The 15,199-nt window shown below is 36.3% G+C and overlaps 2 protein-coding genes across 2 annotated transcripts in view; both read right to left on the reverse strand.

Moving 5' to 3' along the window:
- The window catches only part of LOC135693682 (uncharacterized), a 42,136-nt gene that overhangs the window by 24,849 nt on the left and 2,088 nt on the right, over positions 1 to 15,199 (reverse strand). The window contains exons 2-5 of the mRNA XM_065212223.2: positions 10,883 to 11,009; positions 10,475 to 10,546; positions 872 to 1,020; positions 186 to 234 (exon numbers count right to left, since the gene is read on the reverse strand). Coding sequence (XP_065068295.2) covers positions 186 to 234; positions 872 to 1,020; positions 10,475 to 10,546; positions 10,883 to 11,009 — 397 coding nt within the window. The remainder of the gene's footprint in view (positions 1 to 185; positions 235 to 871; positions 1,021 to 10,474; positions 10,547 to 10,882; positions 11,010 to 15,199) is intronic.
- On the reverse strand, positions 3,845 to 10,360 carry LOC135693691 (galanin receptor 2a-like). Its single transcript, XM_065212233.2, has one exon. It carries the CDS (start codon positions 5,120 to 5,122, stop codon positions 4,139 to 4,141), a length of 984 nt encoding a protein of 327 aa, XP_065068305.1. The 5' UTR covers positions 5,123 to 10,360; the 3' UTR covers positions 3,845 to 4,138.

Here is a 15,199-nt window from a genome sequence, read left to right on the forward strand (position 1 = left end):
CATGCATCTCCTTTCCATTGTTATAATCTGTCCAATTTAAATTACGAAATACTTAAAATGGATATGAGCTGTGTATCAAAGTAGACTCAAATTAGAAGGGAAATTGAAAACTTATGTTCAGCTATATAGATGTAAATAACAAGACTAAACTAAGACTAAAAATTTGAAAACGGTGAACGACATGCCTGGCTCCGCAGTAAGCTGTCCTTTTGCAAAGAAGGGACTTGGTAAATTCTAGAAAGTCCAAGATTGATAAATATGATAAATAAAAATCTTAAATCGGGATCAGAAGAGGTCCTTCTCTTCCTCGAGACAAAACCCAGAAGACATGAAATTTAACATTACAAGACAACACAACAAAGGCTAGCTTGGGTATGGGACTTCAGTTTCATTCTAGGCTCTGTATTAAACACCAACTAATACATTTTAACTCTAGGTTTCAGTCACGAGGAAAAAAAAAGTGGAAGGGGGAGCTTATAACCATTTTCAATTGCAAAAGTGATCGATTTATTAGTTTTCTACAATAACTGATTCTCGGCCGGGGAGACTGAGCGGTTTTTAGATATTCCGAGGGTATATAAAAAGTGGCCTCGTAATGACTAGATGCAATAGAGGAGAGCAACAGGGCATAAGGACATGGAAAGACTTTTTGATGGTTCACGAGTTACAGGATTTGGGAACGTGCTTCGTCGCTAAGTATGGGAACGAGTTAAAAGTCCTTTGCTGAAGAGCTTGTATCTTCTAACGAGTACTAACAGGTGATTTTCCGTTGAAAACAAACAAAAGTATTAAACTTCTTCCCTGAATAATTCCTCGTCGTTTGTTGGATGAGAGCGAACATTCCGTTGAACATGATATAAGAAGAAGTTACCTGGTCTCCAATATATCGTATATCTACAACTCCAATCCACAAGCTATTGTTTTCAAAATAAACAGCCGACAATGTCAACCCATCGCACGACAGGGCAATGTATTTTATCGCCTTCCCAGTCTCCAGACTTTTATGGTCGAAACTTGAAACTAAAATGGAAAAGGTTACCAGTTCTAATTACTCATTCGATACAGAAATAAAAAAGAAATGTATCTTTATTCATGAGAAAGCAAAGATGGCTTGCCAAAAGAGCCGCAAATACTTAAAAGCACACCAGTGGGCACTACAAGTGAAATTGGCTCTTGGTCATCGTTAAAATTATTTCCAAGTATACAGAAAAGGCAAACTAACTTTGCATGGGAAAGTGGTGCAACAGTTTTGAATGCAATTACATGTTGTGTCTACTACACAGTCGGATAATGATTAAGAGTTAAGTGCAGCTGGAGACCATTCCATGCTATGGTCAAGAGAACTAGTCGCAATCAGGTTACGCTTCAATAATGGCGTCAGTACATGTACCCACACTGGTCACCAACGACTTTTAATTAGGAAGTTGACGTCAATAGCAATAAAAACTAAGTAAAACTGCAAGGGAGGCGCTTACATAAAAAATGATAAAAAACCCTCGCAGAATCTCGTTTCATCGAAAAACGCCTGTTTGTGAAAAAATATTCTACGAAATGAGCCCTACAAGGCTAAAATTTGTAGAATAAAGCCCCGGCCAAACGAATAAGACATCGGTCTAAAATATCTTCCAACATTGTTGTAAAAAACAAGCTTTATTCGTTTGGCAATATGTTTTACAATACTTACATGTTTCATGATGGTTCACAAAATTTGATTTCAATCAAACATTTCGTAAAACATCTCTTTTGTTTTCGTGTTTGATCAACAAAAAGTGCATTCGTTTGGCCCGCCCCTTAAAACAATATTTGTTTGGCCTGTTTTAAGGGGTTGCGTTTACAGTATAATCCGGTTATAACGTACTTAAAGGGACCAGCGTATTAGGTACGTTGTATCCGAAGTACGTTGTAACGAGGGTAAGTAAAAATTGACTAAAACCAAGCACACCTTTTGCCGGGACCAAGCACACCAATACGTTATATCCGAAAGTACGTAATAACCGAGTTCGTTATAACGGGATTCTACTGTACTTGTTTTCTCGGCAAAGCGCAATAGTTTAAAATTCGTTAAATAAAATACAGTAACTGTAGGGAGCTGTGCGACAGCGGTTTGTCATCGCTGATGCTTTAACATTTGTTTGATTTGTTTGGCCAGGTCATAAAACATCGTGCAATAACGTTGATACAAGGTTGGCCCGGCTTTAAAACAAACACGCATTTACAGGTTGCCCTAGAATCAATAAAATGCAAAACAGGCAAAATAGTATAAATTAGAGAGGGCATCAATAAACTAGATAATGCCATTCTGATTGCACTTTCGAAAACATCTGCTGTCTCATTGCAAAATAAAGATGAAGACTTGGTAACATAGGCAATTTACTTTAATCTTAATGGCTGCAAAGCATTCGAAACCACAAGCAGGCCAGGTTTCATGTCATCGCTTGGTTAAATATTGGATCAACAGTCTAAACCATTAAAACAAGCCTGGATGGAAAAGGCAAACAGACATTTCCAATGAAGCGTAAATTGCGGTTGCTGTGCTACAAGGATCATTTCCCACACAATTATTTTGAAGTTAGAAGGATTAAGCAACTGGAAAGCAGATCTGATTAATTCTATATTATCAATCACTAGTTTAACAGTAATTATAGGTTGCAACCTCGCAGAACTCACTTTTAAATTTGGAAAAAGCGTGGTATTTGTAATAAAAGAGATCTCGTTTGAAAACATTTTCTACAAGCAGACACCAAGTCATAGTTTGCAAGTTTTCACATTTTCACAAGCGTTTCAAGTTTTCCTCTAACTTCTTGTCCTTACATAAAAGCTTCTGTAGCGTCGTTTCGTCCCTGCCTGTGTTAGCAGACACCTTAATAATTCAAAGAGTAACTAAAATTATCAAATAAAATTTGCTTGAAGCAAGAACAAAATTAAAATCAACACCGAGCGTCCGTTTTATTCAAACAAAGGGACAGGTAACAGCAATAAAATGTTTTATCAGCCGTATGGAATTGAATAAAACGGGGTTACTGGGCAAGGGGTCGTGCGGCTGCCACGATTTAATCTGGAAGAGAAACGCCCTTTTATTAATGAGTCAAGCGTGCAACCTTCAATTATTTAAAAAAATGCAGCACTGCATCAAAGCTTATCATCAAAGTCAACGTTATCACCTTTCTAGAAAAAAATCAGTCCATATCAATGGTCCATACCAATGGTCCATATCAATGGTCCATATCTTATTGACAAGCATTTTGACAAAGGCAAAAACCAAACTGATAAAGGCGTCAGTTGACCTTTTCTAAAATGTGTCATTAACGCCATCAGTATGCAGCAAACATTCCATATCACTTTCTAAAAGTATCCTATCATTATATGTAAAAGGCGAAGAATCTGATTTAGCATGATTTTGATACAGTTAGTTAGAGGTCCACGGAGCACTAAAAATTACTTAACGGGATTTCGGAATGATTTGAATTTCAGATTGACGTAAGTCTGTTGTACGAGTATTTTTCCATCTGGCCTCTAACGAGATAGAACAAAGACTTTTTCTACTGGTAATAAGTGCTTAGTGCAAATGTATGATCAAATAAAGCCGAGTTTTATTGAAAAACTGACCAGAAAAACACGATTTTATAAAGACATCACATTCCCTTTTATAAGAATACTTTAATATTTGCTTCGACTCAATTTTCCTAAAATTTGTTTTTCTGAACCTAAAATGATTCTTAAGTTATTCATACGAAGAAAGATCACTTCTTATGTGAGTTACGTTTTTTTGCTCTAAAAAACCAAAAGAGGAAAAATCAAACTGTCATCCACCCTGTAGATTATTTGTAAAACAAGAACGCAATGATACATTCATTTACTCATTTCATTGCTGCATAATCATATTTTTCTATTGAAAATCTTTACAGTAGTTTTGCCGTCCTAATTCAAAGTTCTGCCTAAAACGTTGTCAGTTTTGTTATGTTGATTAAGTTTTGCGCATGACTTGTACCATTTTAGCATTATTGTGACTGCGCTTGACAACCTTGCGTCTCCTCCGATGCAAAACTGCCTTTTTGCTGCTGCTTCTTCAGGCATCAGGAATCTATTTGCCAGTTTTGTGACTGACCTCTCCTCAGATTTGAAAAGAAACAAAGAGTTATCATGCTTTCTCAGCCTTGCTGCGATTATCTACAACACTAGAGGCGTCATTTTGTAAGCTGCTTTGATTTACGGTGTAGGCGCTTTCCTCCTTTCTCAGACCAAGGATTTTTAGCAAAGCAATACGAAACGGCTTTAGACGCAAGGTACAAACAAAAGGATTTATCGCAGAATTTGAAATCGCCAATATGAATTGAAGGTCACGCAGAACATGACGAAAATCACAACTACAGTGAGGACAAAGCTGTAGGGTATAGATGATGACAATGACTGGAATATAGCAGGCAGCGAAGACTCCCAGGATTATAAGAAAGACTTTTGTGACTTTTCTATCTGCCTTTCTTCTAGCTACTTCAGTAGATCTACCTTCCTTGCTTGCAGATTCCGCAGCATCTCTTGTTTGCAAACGAGATGACTGCAATGCCTTGTATATTTTGAAATAGGAGAAAATCAATATAAAAAGTGCACCAACAACCCCAGTGTGTGCGAAGATCATCAAGTAAGGAATGTATCCAGTAACGAAATACAGCCAAGGCAGAGACAACGAAATGGTCCATATAACTGCAGAGGCGATAAGGCAGTACTTGAACTTTGCGTTGCGTCGATATTTGTGCGGATGCGCCACAGCACAGTATCGATCCACGCACAGGATTGCCAGGCTAAACAAACTGGCATTTGCTGAAATGAAATACGTTATGAGTATAAGATCAACGTGCACCTTCTTCTTTGTACCAACTACTTCCATTGTATGCGTAGCAACAGATGTTGGCATCGTAATAGCACCAACGACAAGGTCGCTTAGCGATAGATTTACGAGGAAATACATGAAAGGCGTTCGTAATTTGCCATAAGGATCTTTGATAACTGCGATGCAGACAGCGAGATTTCCCGCAATTGTGATCGGGCTCAGAACAGCAGAAACTGTGGCTGTAAAGTATGATAAAGCGCTCGGCGCAACAACATTCCTGCAAGGGCTTTCCGCCATCTTTCGAACTTTCACCTAAGCAGGACCTTTTCTGGATTATCACTGATGCGTTATGTAGTCTACCAACAAGACAACAGACATTTATAAGATGTAACCGTCACGCGGCTTGTGGCTTTGGGTGGCTGTGCCCAACAACCGCCAATGGCATGGAAATCTACAAGTTCGAAGTGGCCGTGGTCATAACCACGGGAAAATCTTATTTGTAATCTAAAGAATGCGGATATTATCGGTTTGAAATCGATCAAAGTTTGAAATCGATAAAGTTTTGGAGAAAACAAACTTTCTACGATTTGACAATAGACTTCCTTTTCCCCTAGCTTCAGCGGCTTGGGCCGTCACTAGCTTTGTGACCCCTCGCCATCTTCGTTAACGTCATCTCTGTCAGTCTCAAAAAATACATGATCTACGTTTTATGTCCAACATTTCATAATGACTTTGATGCTTTTGTATAAAACCAGATAAAGAAGGCCTACAGTCAATCTTTCAATGACAGGTTATTCAACAGGCCTCTTATTTTTTTTGGAAATCGTCATTCGACTTCAGCTGGATTTTAGTTTCAGAAAATCTAATTAACGCAGCTTTGTGTGGTTTAAAAATTTGTTCAAATCAATCTGTTTTGTAAGTTTATAGTCGCCAACTAGTATAAACACGTACATAAAGTTGCAAAAGTCGTCATGTTGAGCATGAAGATGCATCTTCAACCGTGTAGGAAAATTGAGAATGAGCGAAACTCAGTCAGAGCAGAAAGCGAGCGCTATAGTCACTCAAAGAAAGGTAAAAAAATAAACAACTACTAAAGTGGGAGGAATGATGTCGTCATATAAATCCACTTTGATCATCTATGAATTTTGACCTGAAAGGAAACCATGGAGCGGCGCTAAATGTGCTGTATAAGTTGAATTTGTTGCCAACTGACTGAGACACGGCTAGTGACAGACCTGAATTTACTAAGGACGTCTGTTGTTTTTGGCTTGGTCTAAAATTAGGACCAATACTGATATATAGGGAAATTAGATTGGTGAAGAACAGTTTATAGCGACCTTTGGGATAGATTTTAATGAACTTGTCTCATTATTACGCATGCTAGCACACACGTATGCAGATGCTCAAGCGTTCATATAAAAACAAAAACACAATAACTCACATCCAGGCAGCGCGAAGCATTCAGAAAATCGAGGGGCCAAAAACAAAATAAAAAGAGGCTTGATTGGTGGCCCATTCTGAAATCATTCCCCTTGCTCATATCACCTTCTATTTCGCAACACCCTAATTTGACGAATGTTTATTAATTTCAAAAAGTAAAGTGATGGCAGTTGTTAACACCAGCAAGTTTGTAGAAAACGGAGATTTTCTATTTAAGACGATTAAATATTTTCTTAAATGTAAACCTCAACAAGATGATATCAATATTTATATATTTATTAAGATGGCAGTCCAAAACTGTTTTTATTTGCTTCCACTTTCAATACCCTCTTCCTTTTGAGATCAGCTACAGCCTTAACATGCAATGCAATTCTTTCTACAGTTTTATAGCTTAGTGGAAATAATACATGTAGAAGCAGTTTGATAGGTTTTCAATCTATACGCTTTGGTGCCTTACAATTGCCTTAAATTACAGTCGTTTAGCTAGAAGCAAAATAGTGAAAAATAAAATCTTCGGGTAAAATGGCTGTCGCAGAGAGAAAAACGGTAGACAGAAAAGCGGCAGAGAAAAAAGCGGCAGAGAAAAAAGCGGCAGAGAAAAAAGCGGCAGAGAAAAAAGCGGCAGAGAAAAAAGCGGCAGAGAGAAAAGAGTCAGACGGAGAGAGTGTGATACATAGAGTGTGACAAAAAGAGTGTGACAGAGAGAGTGTGATACAGAGAGTGTGACAGAGAGAGTGTGACAGAGAGAGTGTGACAGAGAGAGTGATACAGAGAGAGATTGACAGAGAATGTCTGACAGAAAGAGAGAGTGACAAAGAAAGTGAGACAGAGAGAATTTGACAAAGAGAGTGCGACAGAGAGAGTGTGACAGAGAAAATGTGACAGAACAGTGTGACAGAGTGAGTGCGGGAGAGAAAGTGTTGTAGAGATAGTAGTTGAGACGGTGTAGAGGAGAGAGTGTGACAGAGAAAGTGTTCCATATCAACATTTTCTGATTCAAAAAGTGCAAGACGTTTCAAACAATATCTCAAAAATTACGGAAAAGTGTCCCAATTGTCCGTAATAGGATGGACTCGTTTCTAGCCAACAAATCAGTTTAGTATCAATAAATATTTGTACTAGCAACAGCAGCTCACTTCGAAAATATAGCTTCTTTATGACCGATGAAGTTTATATCAGCAATCATCAATGTTCTGTCCATTAAAATACACATAAGAAGGTTACCCAAATTTTCAAAACCCGCCCTCAGAAGGTTTAGTTTAACGTTTAAGGGGATATGTGTTTCTGTACTCTTTGACAAGATTAATCCCAATTACAAACATCATATCTTTATAGACAAAATTTTATTGACAATAATTTGATTTTTAATACTTTCTTTTACGTTCTTTTGCTTGAGACATTGAGCATTAGTTTCTCTCTTACACAATTTGCTATTACAATGTTATAGAAACTTTGAAGATGGCAAGAAATAGCGGAAACTTCGTGCCATCTTCAAATTTTGCAGTACTAAAAACTTATTTTGTTATGAAAACATCATACATAACGAATTACTTGATTGGTTGTTCAACGGAGACTTTGGTCTACAAACACCTTTTTTATAAAAACAACAAACGATTTGTAAATTTGAAGAATAAACTGAGCATTACTGCAACTCATAAAAAGATCTATAGCTAATTAATTATTTATAATTTAGCTCCATCAGGCCTATTTTGCTAAATACTGTATGTAAAACAAAAATATAAATTTACAATTTAAATTGAAATTCTCATCTTTTGATTATTTTGTATATTGACACCAAGAGGAGCCGCATCCTCTCTGTTGTTTGTTGCCTGTGGCCAAGCACAAGGCCTAATAATGCTAGCAAGATATGAAAAAATGTGGCTACCATAACTGAACAATAAAGTGCAGTGTTTTAATCATTAAATCATAATAACAATAATAATAATAAAAATAATAACAATATCGGATATGATTTGACGAGTGGAGAACAAACTGTAAATGTCTTATAGCCAAATATGTTCCTTGCACATCACCAGAAATTAGCAGTCCTACTTTCCATGCACTTTTTTGCACCCATTTCGCCATACGATGCTACCACAAATCATGTTTGATACTTTGTACCACTTCATTGTTTCTTTTGCCTCTTCCCCTGATAGTCCTAGCCTTTTCAAGTTTCCCCTGACACTGATACTTGTTGCAATTCCATATTCTTTCATTAAGTTTATCAGTGGTTGATACTAATTTCCTATTTCTCGGTAGGATGTATCCATATACAAATCAAATCAGACAGTGACTTCAACAATTTCACATTCTCTCTTGCTCATTTTTATCGCTAGTATATCAGGCTTCCTTTGGTTTAGCTGTAGCAATGCATTTCTGATGTGTGGAAAAGCTGTTTCTACCATTTTGTTGACAAATAACGTCGTTGTTGAATTCTTTTTTTGGATTTTTTGGCATAAAAATTCTACGACCCGATTGTGCCTTCGCGAATATAAATCTTTGTACTTTCTGCAGGAATTCATTAAGTGAGCCATTGATTCAGTTCTTTCATTACACATTGAACATCTTTTATCGTGATCCTTATTCCACATATGAATTAGCTGATTACAAGGAATTTGATTCAAACGTGAAAGTAGAATAAACTTGACTAAACTATCAGAGAGTTTCCATCCGTAATAAATTTGATGCGAAATTTTTTTTTCTATATTCTCAATTCCTATAAAATTTCCTTGCATGCGGAGCTCACAGCTTTTAATGATATCCTGTTTCTCCAATTCCCCCTCGATTTCTCTTTTCAAATCTTTCCTATTCAACTCCTTGCCATTAACGACAACCACAGCAAAACCATCCTTGAAGATAACTGATCCATTAAACTTGTTAGCAGGATCAGGCCAATTCAGATCAGGCCAATCAGATCAGGCCAATCAGATCAGGCCAATCAGATCAGGCCAATCAGATCAGGCCAATCAGATCAGGCCAATCAGAGTTCCCTCCATATGTTTTTGTCTTTGCTTGTCTTCGGTTGGCATCTAATGCATAACCCAGAAAATTAGTTTCGCTATCTGTCCGTCTAACACCACGTGATTTCATGTCTAATTCCAAAGATTTTCTTGCCAGATACCGTATGTTCTCCTCATCGTGATTCAGCATCATCAAATTAGATAAACGTGTTGCCCTATATATGTTTGATGGTCTCTTTATCCCCAGCCCCCCAAGTAGTCTGTTGACGAAAAATATCTTGTCACTGCTCTTGGGATATAAATCAAACATTTCTTTAACAGTTTTTGTAATCTTTGCATCCAGTTCTTATATATATTTCCTAGCGTAGAGTTTTCGATCTATGTTCTGACGTTCGAAACTCTGAAGAGTGTCAGATGAAAAGCTTTAGTTTACTAAATACTTGCATTTTTCAAAGCCATTTTTATTAATGTATAATCATCTTCTGCCAGATTGGCATACCGTATTTCCTCTAAATAACACCGCAGCGTTTATTACAATTTCCAAATTTTGGATGCGGCGTTCAATAGAGGGCGGCTATGGTTTATGGTTATGGTTATATGGAATACGGTTTATGGTTATTTTGGGATATGATTAAAATTTTGTAAGTGGTATCTACTTATGTTACAAAGTTTCTCAGTTAAGGTTATTTCCCTTCTGTTCATCTTTCCATATCAAGACCATCAATTTAATTTCTGTCAATCTAACCTAAGTAAACTTTCAAACAAGACTCCAGGTCTTATCAATGCAATATAATTGGTTGCGTGAGAAAGGCAATTTAGACCCCGTTTACACAAGACCTGGACCAGATACTTTTGGATCCGGATACTTTTGGATCCGATCCCTGAAACGGCAATGCGTTTACACGGGATCTAATCCAGAACCATTTGCGTTTACACGGGAACGGATCCACATGAATTCAACAGGTTACGCGCATGCGTTTTTCGAAAATTGGCGCGCATATGGCATTTTCAGATCAGAACTTCGTGCGTGATCAAAACACTGTTCAACCTGAACATGGAGGTAGAAAAAGGGTAAATTTTCGTGGACTGAAGAAGAAGCTACGTGGACGATGTCCCCACCATCCCCCCCCCCCCCCAACTGCATAAGCCACCTTCTCAAATAAGCCCCGATACTTCCTGAAAAAAATTCTTTATTCAGAACAACAACTTTCATTCATCAAGCAAAACTTAAAAATCAAGACAGACTTACCAACATGGGTTGGATCAGCATCTTCTTGAAATGTAAGGGTCTCAATCACAGCAATGTCAATCATTTTTATTTCTGAAAATATTTATTACCCATATTATTTTAACCATATCTACAGAGAAAGAAACTTACATTCGCAAAATGTAACAGTACATTGATGTCTTCCACTAAGAACTAACAGAACGTTGGATGTGGCTTTCAGAATCTATGTAAAAGCATCAAGGGGAGTTAAAAAGCCTTTCCCTTGGGACTCTGCTAAGTTCTATACTCTGATAAAAACCTGATGAAAATTGCTCATAACATAGGTCTTTTATGTGGCAACCAGAAGTATTTAAATAAGTCAAGATTTGAGATGAAGCTAAAATTCTTCTTTATCATAAAAAACTGGTCTTTGAGACATGAAAATTTCACCTGTCCCTGCAGCAACAAAGATTTTTCCAAATTGATTTGAAACGGTGATCAAATTTGTTGCATCTGTCATGAGGTTTTCTGGGGAGTTGAAAACCTGCAGCTTGGTCATCTGCCTAAAGCAGAAGCCCTGCAAAAGCCAAATACAAAATTGAAGGAGAGCTTAAATCATGTACATTTACAGTAATAAGAGTTTATAAATGGTTCTACATCTTCAATATAAAATATAATATTGCTGTAACAAAGACAAATGTAAGCTGAATTAAAATTATAAAAACAGGCCATAGCTATTTAGTCAAAAGGGGTTTCCAGGTTACAGTGAATGCCAACAAAGTGGGTATTTGATATTCATTTGCTTTTTTCAAAGCTTTTTTCAATATTTAAAAATTTGGCGATATAAACTGCGGTCTCAAACAATTTTAGTGGGATTTATTTGGGTTGTCATACTTGACCAAAAATAAACGCCACTGTAGCGCATATAAAAAGTACAGTTTGATAAAATAATAACGGCATTGTACTTAATTAGATTTTCCAATGGAAATTTAACCTGATATGCAAAAGCTTTAAAGCAGGATAACTAGGTATTTGTATATTTTCATCATGAAGGCTTTTAGATATAAAAAATACATGAATACAAAAATTTGCATGCATATCTGTTTTCCTTTTTATGTGAGAAAGAATTTAAAAAGGCTTTAAAACTCTTCATAAAAAGTCTTCAAATTTCAGCTTATCTCAATAATATCTGAGCACAAAATAATAATTTCAATAATATTTGAGCACAATTTGAAAAATATATTCAAACATATCTAATGAAAATTAACTGGTCTGTAAAAATGCCCTTGAAACCAGTGTGAAATCAAAATGGGTTATGCTGGAGATAACCAGCGTGGACAAATGACTCCCAATGGTATTTCTATTTTGTATTTGCATTTATCTGGCGTGGGTATTACATTGATTCTACTCTGGAATGAAGGTTGCAAACAGAGCTCACTAATGTGCGTAAGCCGTGCTCACATGCAAATCACACCAACAAAATTACGTCCATGGGCACATCTGACAAAGCTGTCATTCTCAAAGTTTCTGACTGTTTAAGAATTCAGAGAAACAATTCAGCTACAAGTTTAACAATGTTGGTTTTATTGAAATGTTTTTCTTCCATGCCCCATGTTGCAGCTGCAGCCCTTGAAGGACAATCATTGGTCACAAACTGCAAACAAACTGTGTTCATTATATCAGATGTATCTGTCAATAAACTTTGGTTCAAATTCAGAAAAAAAATGAGACCTCTGAAAAAGTCAGCTTTAAGCCGAAAGTGTTTTATGTAGCAAAGAGAGAATGATAGATTTTCTAAACAGCAGGAACAAGATATTAAAAGACCTTGATGTGGTTATTTATTCTCTTTAAGTTGCTGTGGCAAGCTATCTGCTTCAATCAGACATGGAGTTAAGGTTTCCATGTACAAAATTCAGGACAAACTACCAATGTGGTAGGAGAGTGCAGAGATGGAAATTTTGACTGCTGCTCATTGGTCCAAAATATTGAAAAAGCTGAAGGTATCATTAATTATGGCATCAAACAATATCAAGCAACAAAACAGATTGTCATTTTTCTACTAGAATAAAATTAAGGACTCGACAGCTTTTAAAGTATTAGAACAAATGGAAACACAATGGCTAGATTTACCTTTTTAATTGTAAACTAAAAGTTTGTTTAAACTCGTTGTTATTCTAAAGTAATTTTTTGTTATAATAGTTCTATGGAAAATTTGCTGGTCTTTAAACGTCAAATGAAACTGAATGTCATATTGCTGTCATTGTTCTCAGAGGGAACAAAATGAAAAAATTCCAGTGCAAACGTTTCTGCCCACATGTTGGATAAAACATTGAAAGATTTTATCTGACGTTTCTTCTATTGCAAAAAGATTTTTCGTCCCAGTTTTTTATTCTCCTATATAACCTAGTAGTATGCTTCTACGATTTTGCCAAAAAGGTACAGTCGGTTCTTCCAGGTGTGTAAGGAAATGTTCTCACATCACGAGTCATCTTACGGCTTTCCATTTTCCAAAATGGGTAGTTCTAAATTAATATTTGGCAGTTTTACCTGAGAAAATAGGCAATTCTATTTTTTTCAATTCCCTTCTTTTCTTGAAAACTTAGGAAAAACATAGTATAACAAACAGATACAACCATTTTGTGTTTAAGAAAACATTTTTCATCTGACAATCATCGTGTTTCAATTTGTGACTTGTCAAAATCAATTTGCCAATTTTGTGACAAGATCGTACAACAGTAGCGTTCTTAGATACTTGTTGCTAGAGCAACTAACGAGATTGCCAAAATGGCAGTCGGAGCATAGCAGTTCCTGAATTTTCGCTATGTCTGCTGATTCATCTAATGCTATTAATGGCTTCAACACTCTTAAAACTTCACCAGTTAAATTAAACCTTTGCAAATGGCTCTGAATGAATTGATTTGTACTAACAATATTTTGATTTTTATGCTAGGCCCATTACATTTATTCATGCCAGTTACTATTCCTTTGCTTGCTTCTTTCACATCTCTGCAACAATCAAAGTATGTCACTTACACACTAGTCCTATTTTTTTTCTTAGCTATTCATTGCATCATCATTAACTGCCTAATCCTTTGTTCCATTTGACCTCACCTACAACTGTTGTCATAGCTTTAGCAATTAGTATTTTTATAAATGCATGTAAATTTTAGCTTGTTATTTAGTCAAGGAAAGTCCCAAATAATCACGGTATAACATACACCTGATAGTCTTTTTTCTGGCTCCATGTTCTCTGCACATAAAATAAGAAGCTAGTGCAAGTTGGAAATGTAGCCGTTTGGGGGATTTGTAAGTGAACGAAAAAGAATCAACAGCAATGAGCAATTCTTGTTTCACTAAAAATTGTTATTGCTAGCGCAAACAAATTTTCCATCCACGTGTTTTGCATATTCGCTCTGCAGGGTCCCTAGTTAATTACATTTTACATTAATAACACTACAGTGCCATCAGAATGAAATTCATTTTGGATAACACTGTTATATACACTGTTATAAAGGAAGTATAATACAGTTTGACAACTATAAAGTGGGTTCCACCCACCTCCCCTCCCTAGTTCAGACAGCCCTGCATTACAAATATCTATATGTGCCTGATTTCAGGCATGTTGTCCCAAATTTTCAGAATGGACTTGTTTGCGCAAAAAAGCAATATTTCCAGTATGGGCTTGAAGTATTGCCCTTTGCCAATTTTTAAAGCTATCTCTATGACATGTCAAAAAATGGGCAGCTCCAAATTTTCCTTAAGACCCTGCTACACAAAAAAATATTAAGCAAGAATAATACTGTTTTAAGCACAAAAATGCATTCATTGGATATCCTTATGAATGAAGAACTTTTCAAAGAATAGTCCATGTGCATCATCATTAAATTCTACTTTTAATATTCTTGTCAAGGTGGATTAATCAAACTAATTTGATTTTAATCCTAGCTAGAAGAATATCTAGACAATGGCAATGCGGATGTGCATGGATGTGGGTCATTTCTATGCTTTAGCATGTAAGATAAGCAACAGACAATGAGTGAAATGGATGCCAATGAATGTCCTCAAAATCTTTTTAGAAATCTTGTAGGAATGCAAAAGGTGAAGCGCCAACTTGCTAGGGTATCTTTATTTCATTCAAGCTGTTGTTGTAAGTTCCTTTTCCAAGATCCCGGAAAATATGGTAGCCATTTGTTCAATGACTGCGAGGAAGGCCATTTGAAAATGAATTAAAGTACCTTTCCTGAAAACTTAGGAAATTGTCTAGAGGAAGACTTAACCAACCACTGGAATCAATGGGGCATTATTCTTTCTTGTCAAGAATATTCTAGCAATTGAAAAATGAGGTGATAAGATTAGATATGCTCTGAAAAATTCTTCATCAGACTACAAGCAAGGATAATAAAAGAATTTCATTATTCTTGTTTAATATTCCTTCCTGTAACCCAGCAATTAGGATGATGTCTGACTCGCATAACGACTCATCTCGGGTATGACTTTTGACACATGAACACATTACGCAGGCCTGGCCGTTTGTATTTTAATAGGCGAGCTGTGAATCGCTCCCCTCATTTGCTGAGGCGAGCTAAATCAGTAACACATAGAATGTACTTTAAAGACAATCGACAGATGACTTAATAAGCCCCTTTAGTATCAACACAAAAACAACAATTCTCTTGCAAAACAATCCTTTTGTTGTACAGAATTTGAAAATGGCTTTGAAAAGAAATTTTAAAACAAGCTGAAGTTATACGTCTAGCACTCTTCAGA

Source organism: Rhopilema esculentum, chromosome 11, assembly GCF_057945365.1.
Source record: "Rhopilema esculentum isolate cy_ngs chromosome 11, ASM5794536v1, whole genome shotgun sequence".
NCBI classification, from domain to species: Eukaryota; Metazoa; Cnidaria; class Scyphozoa; order Rhizostomeae; family Rhizostomatidae; genus Rhopilema; species Rhopilema esculentum.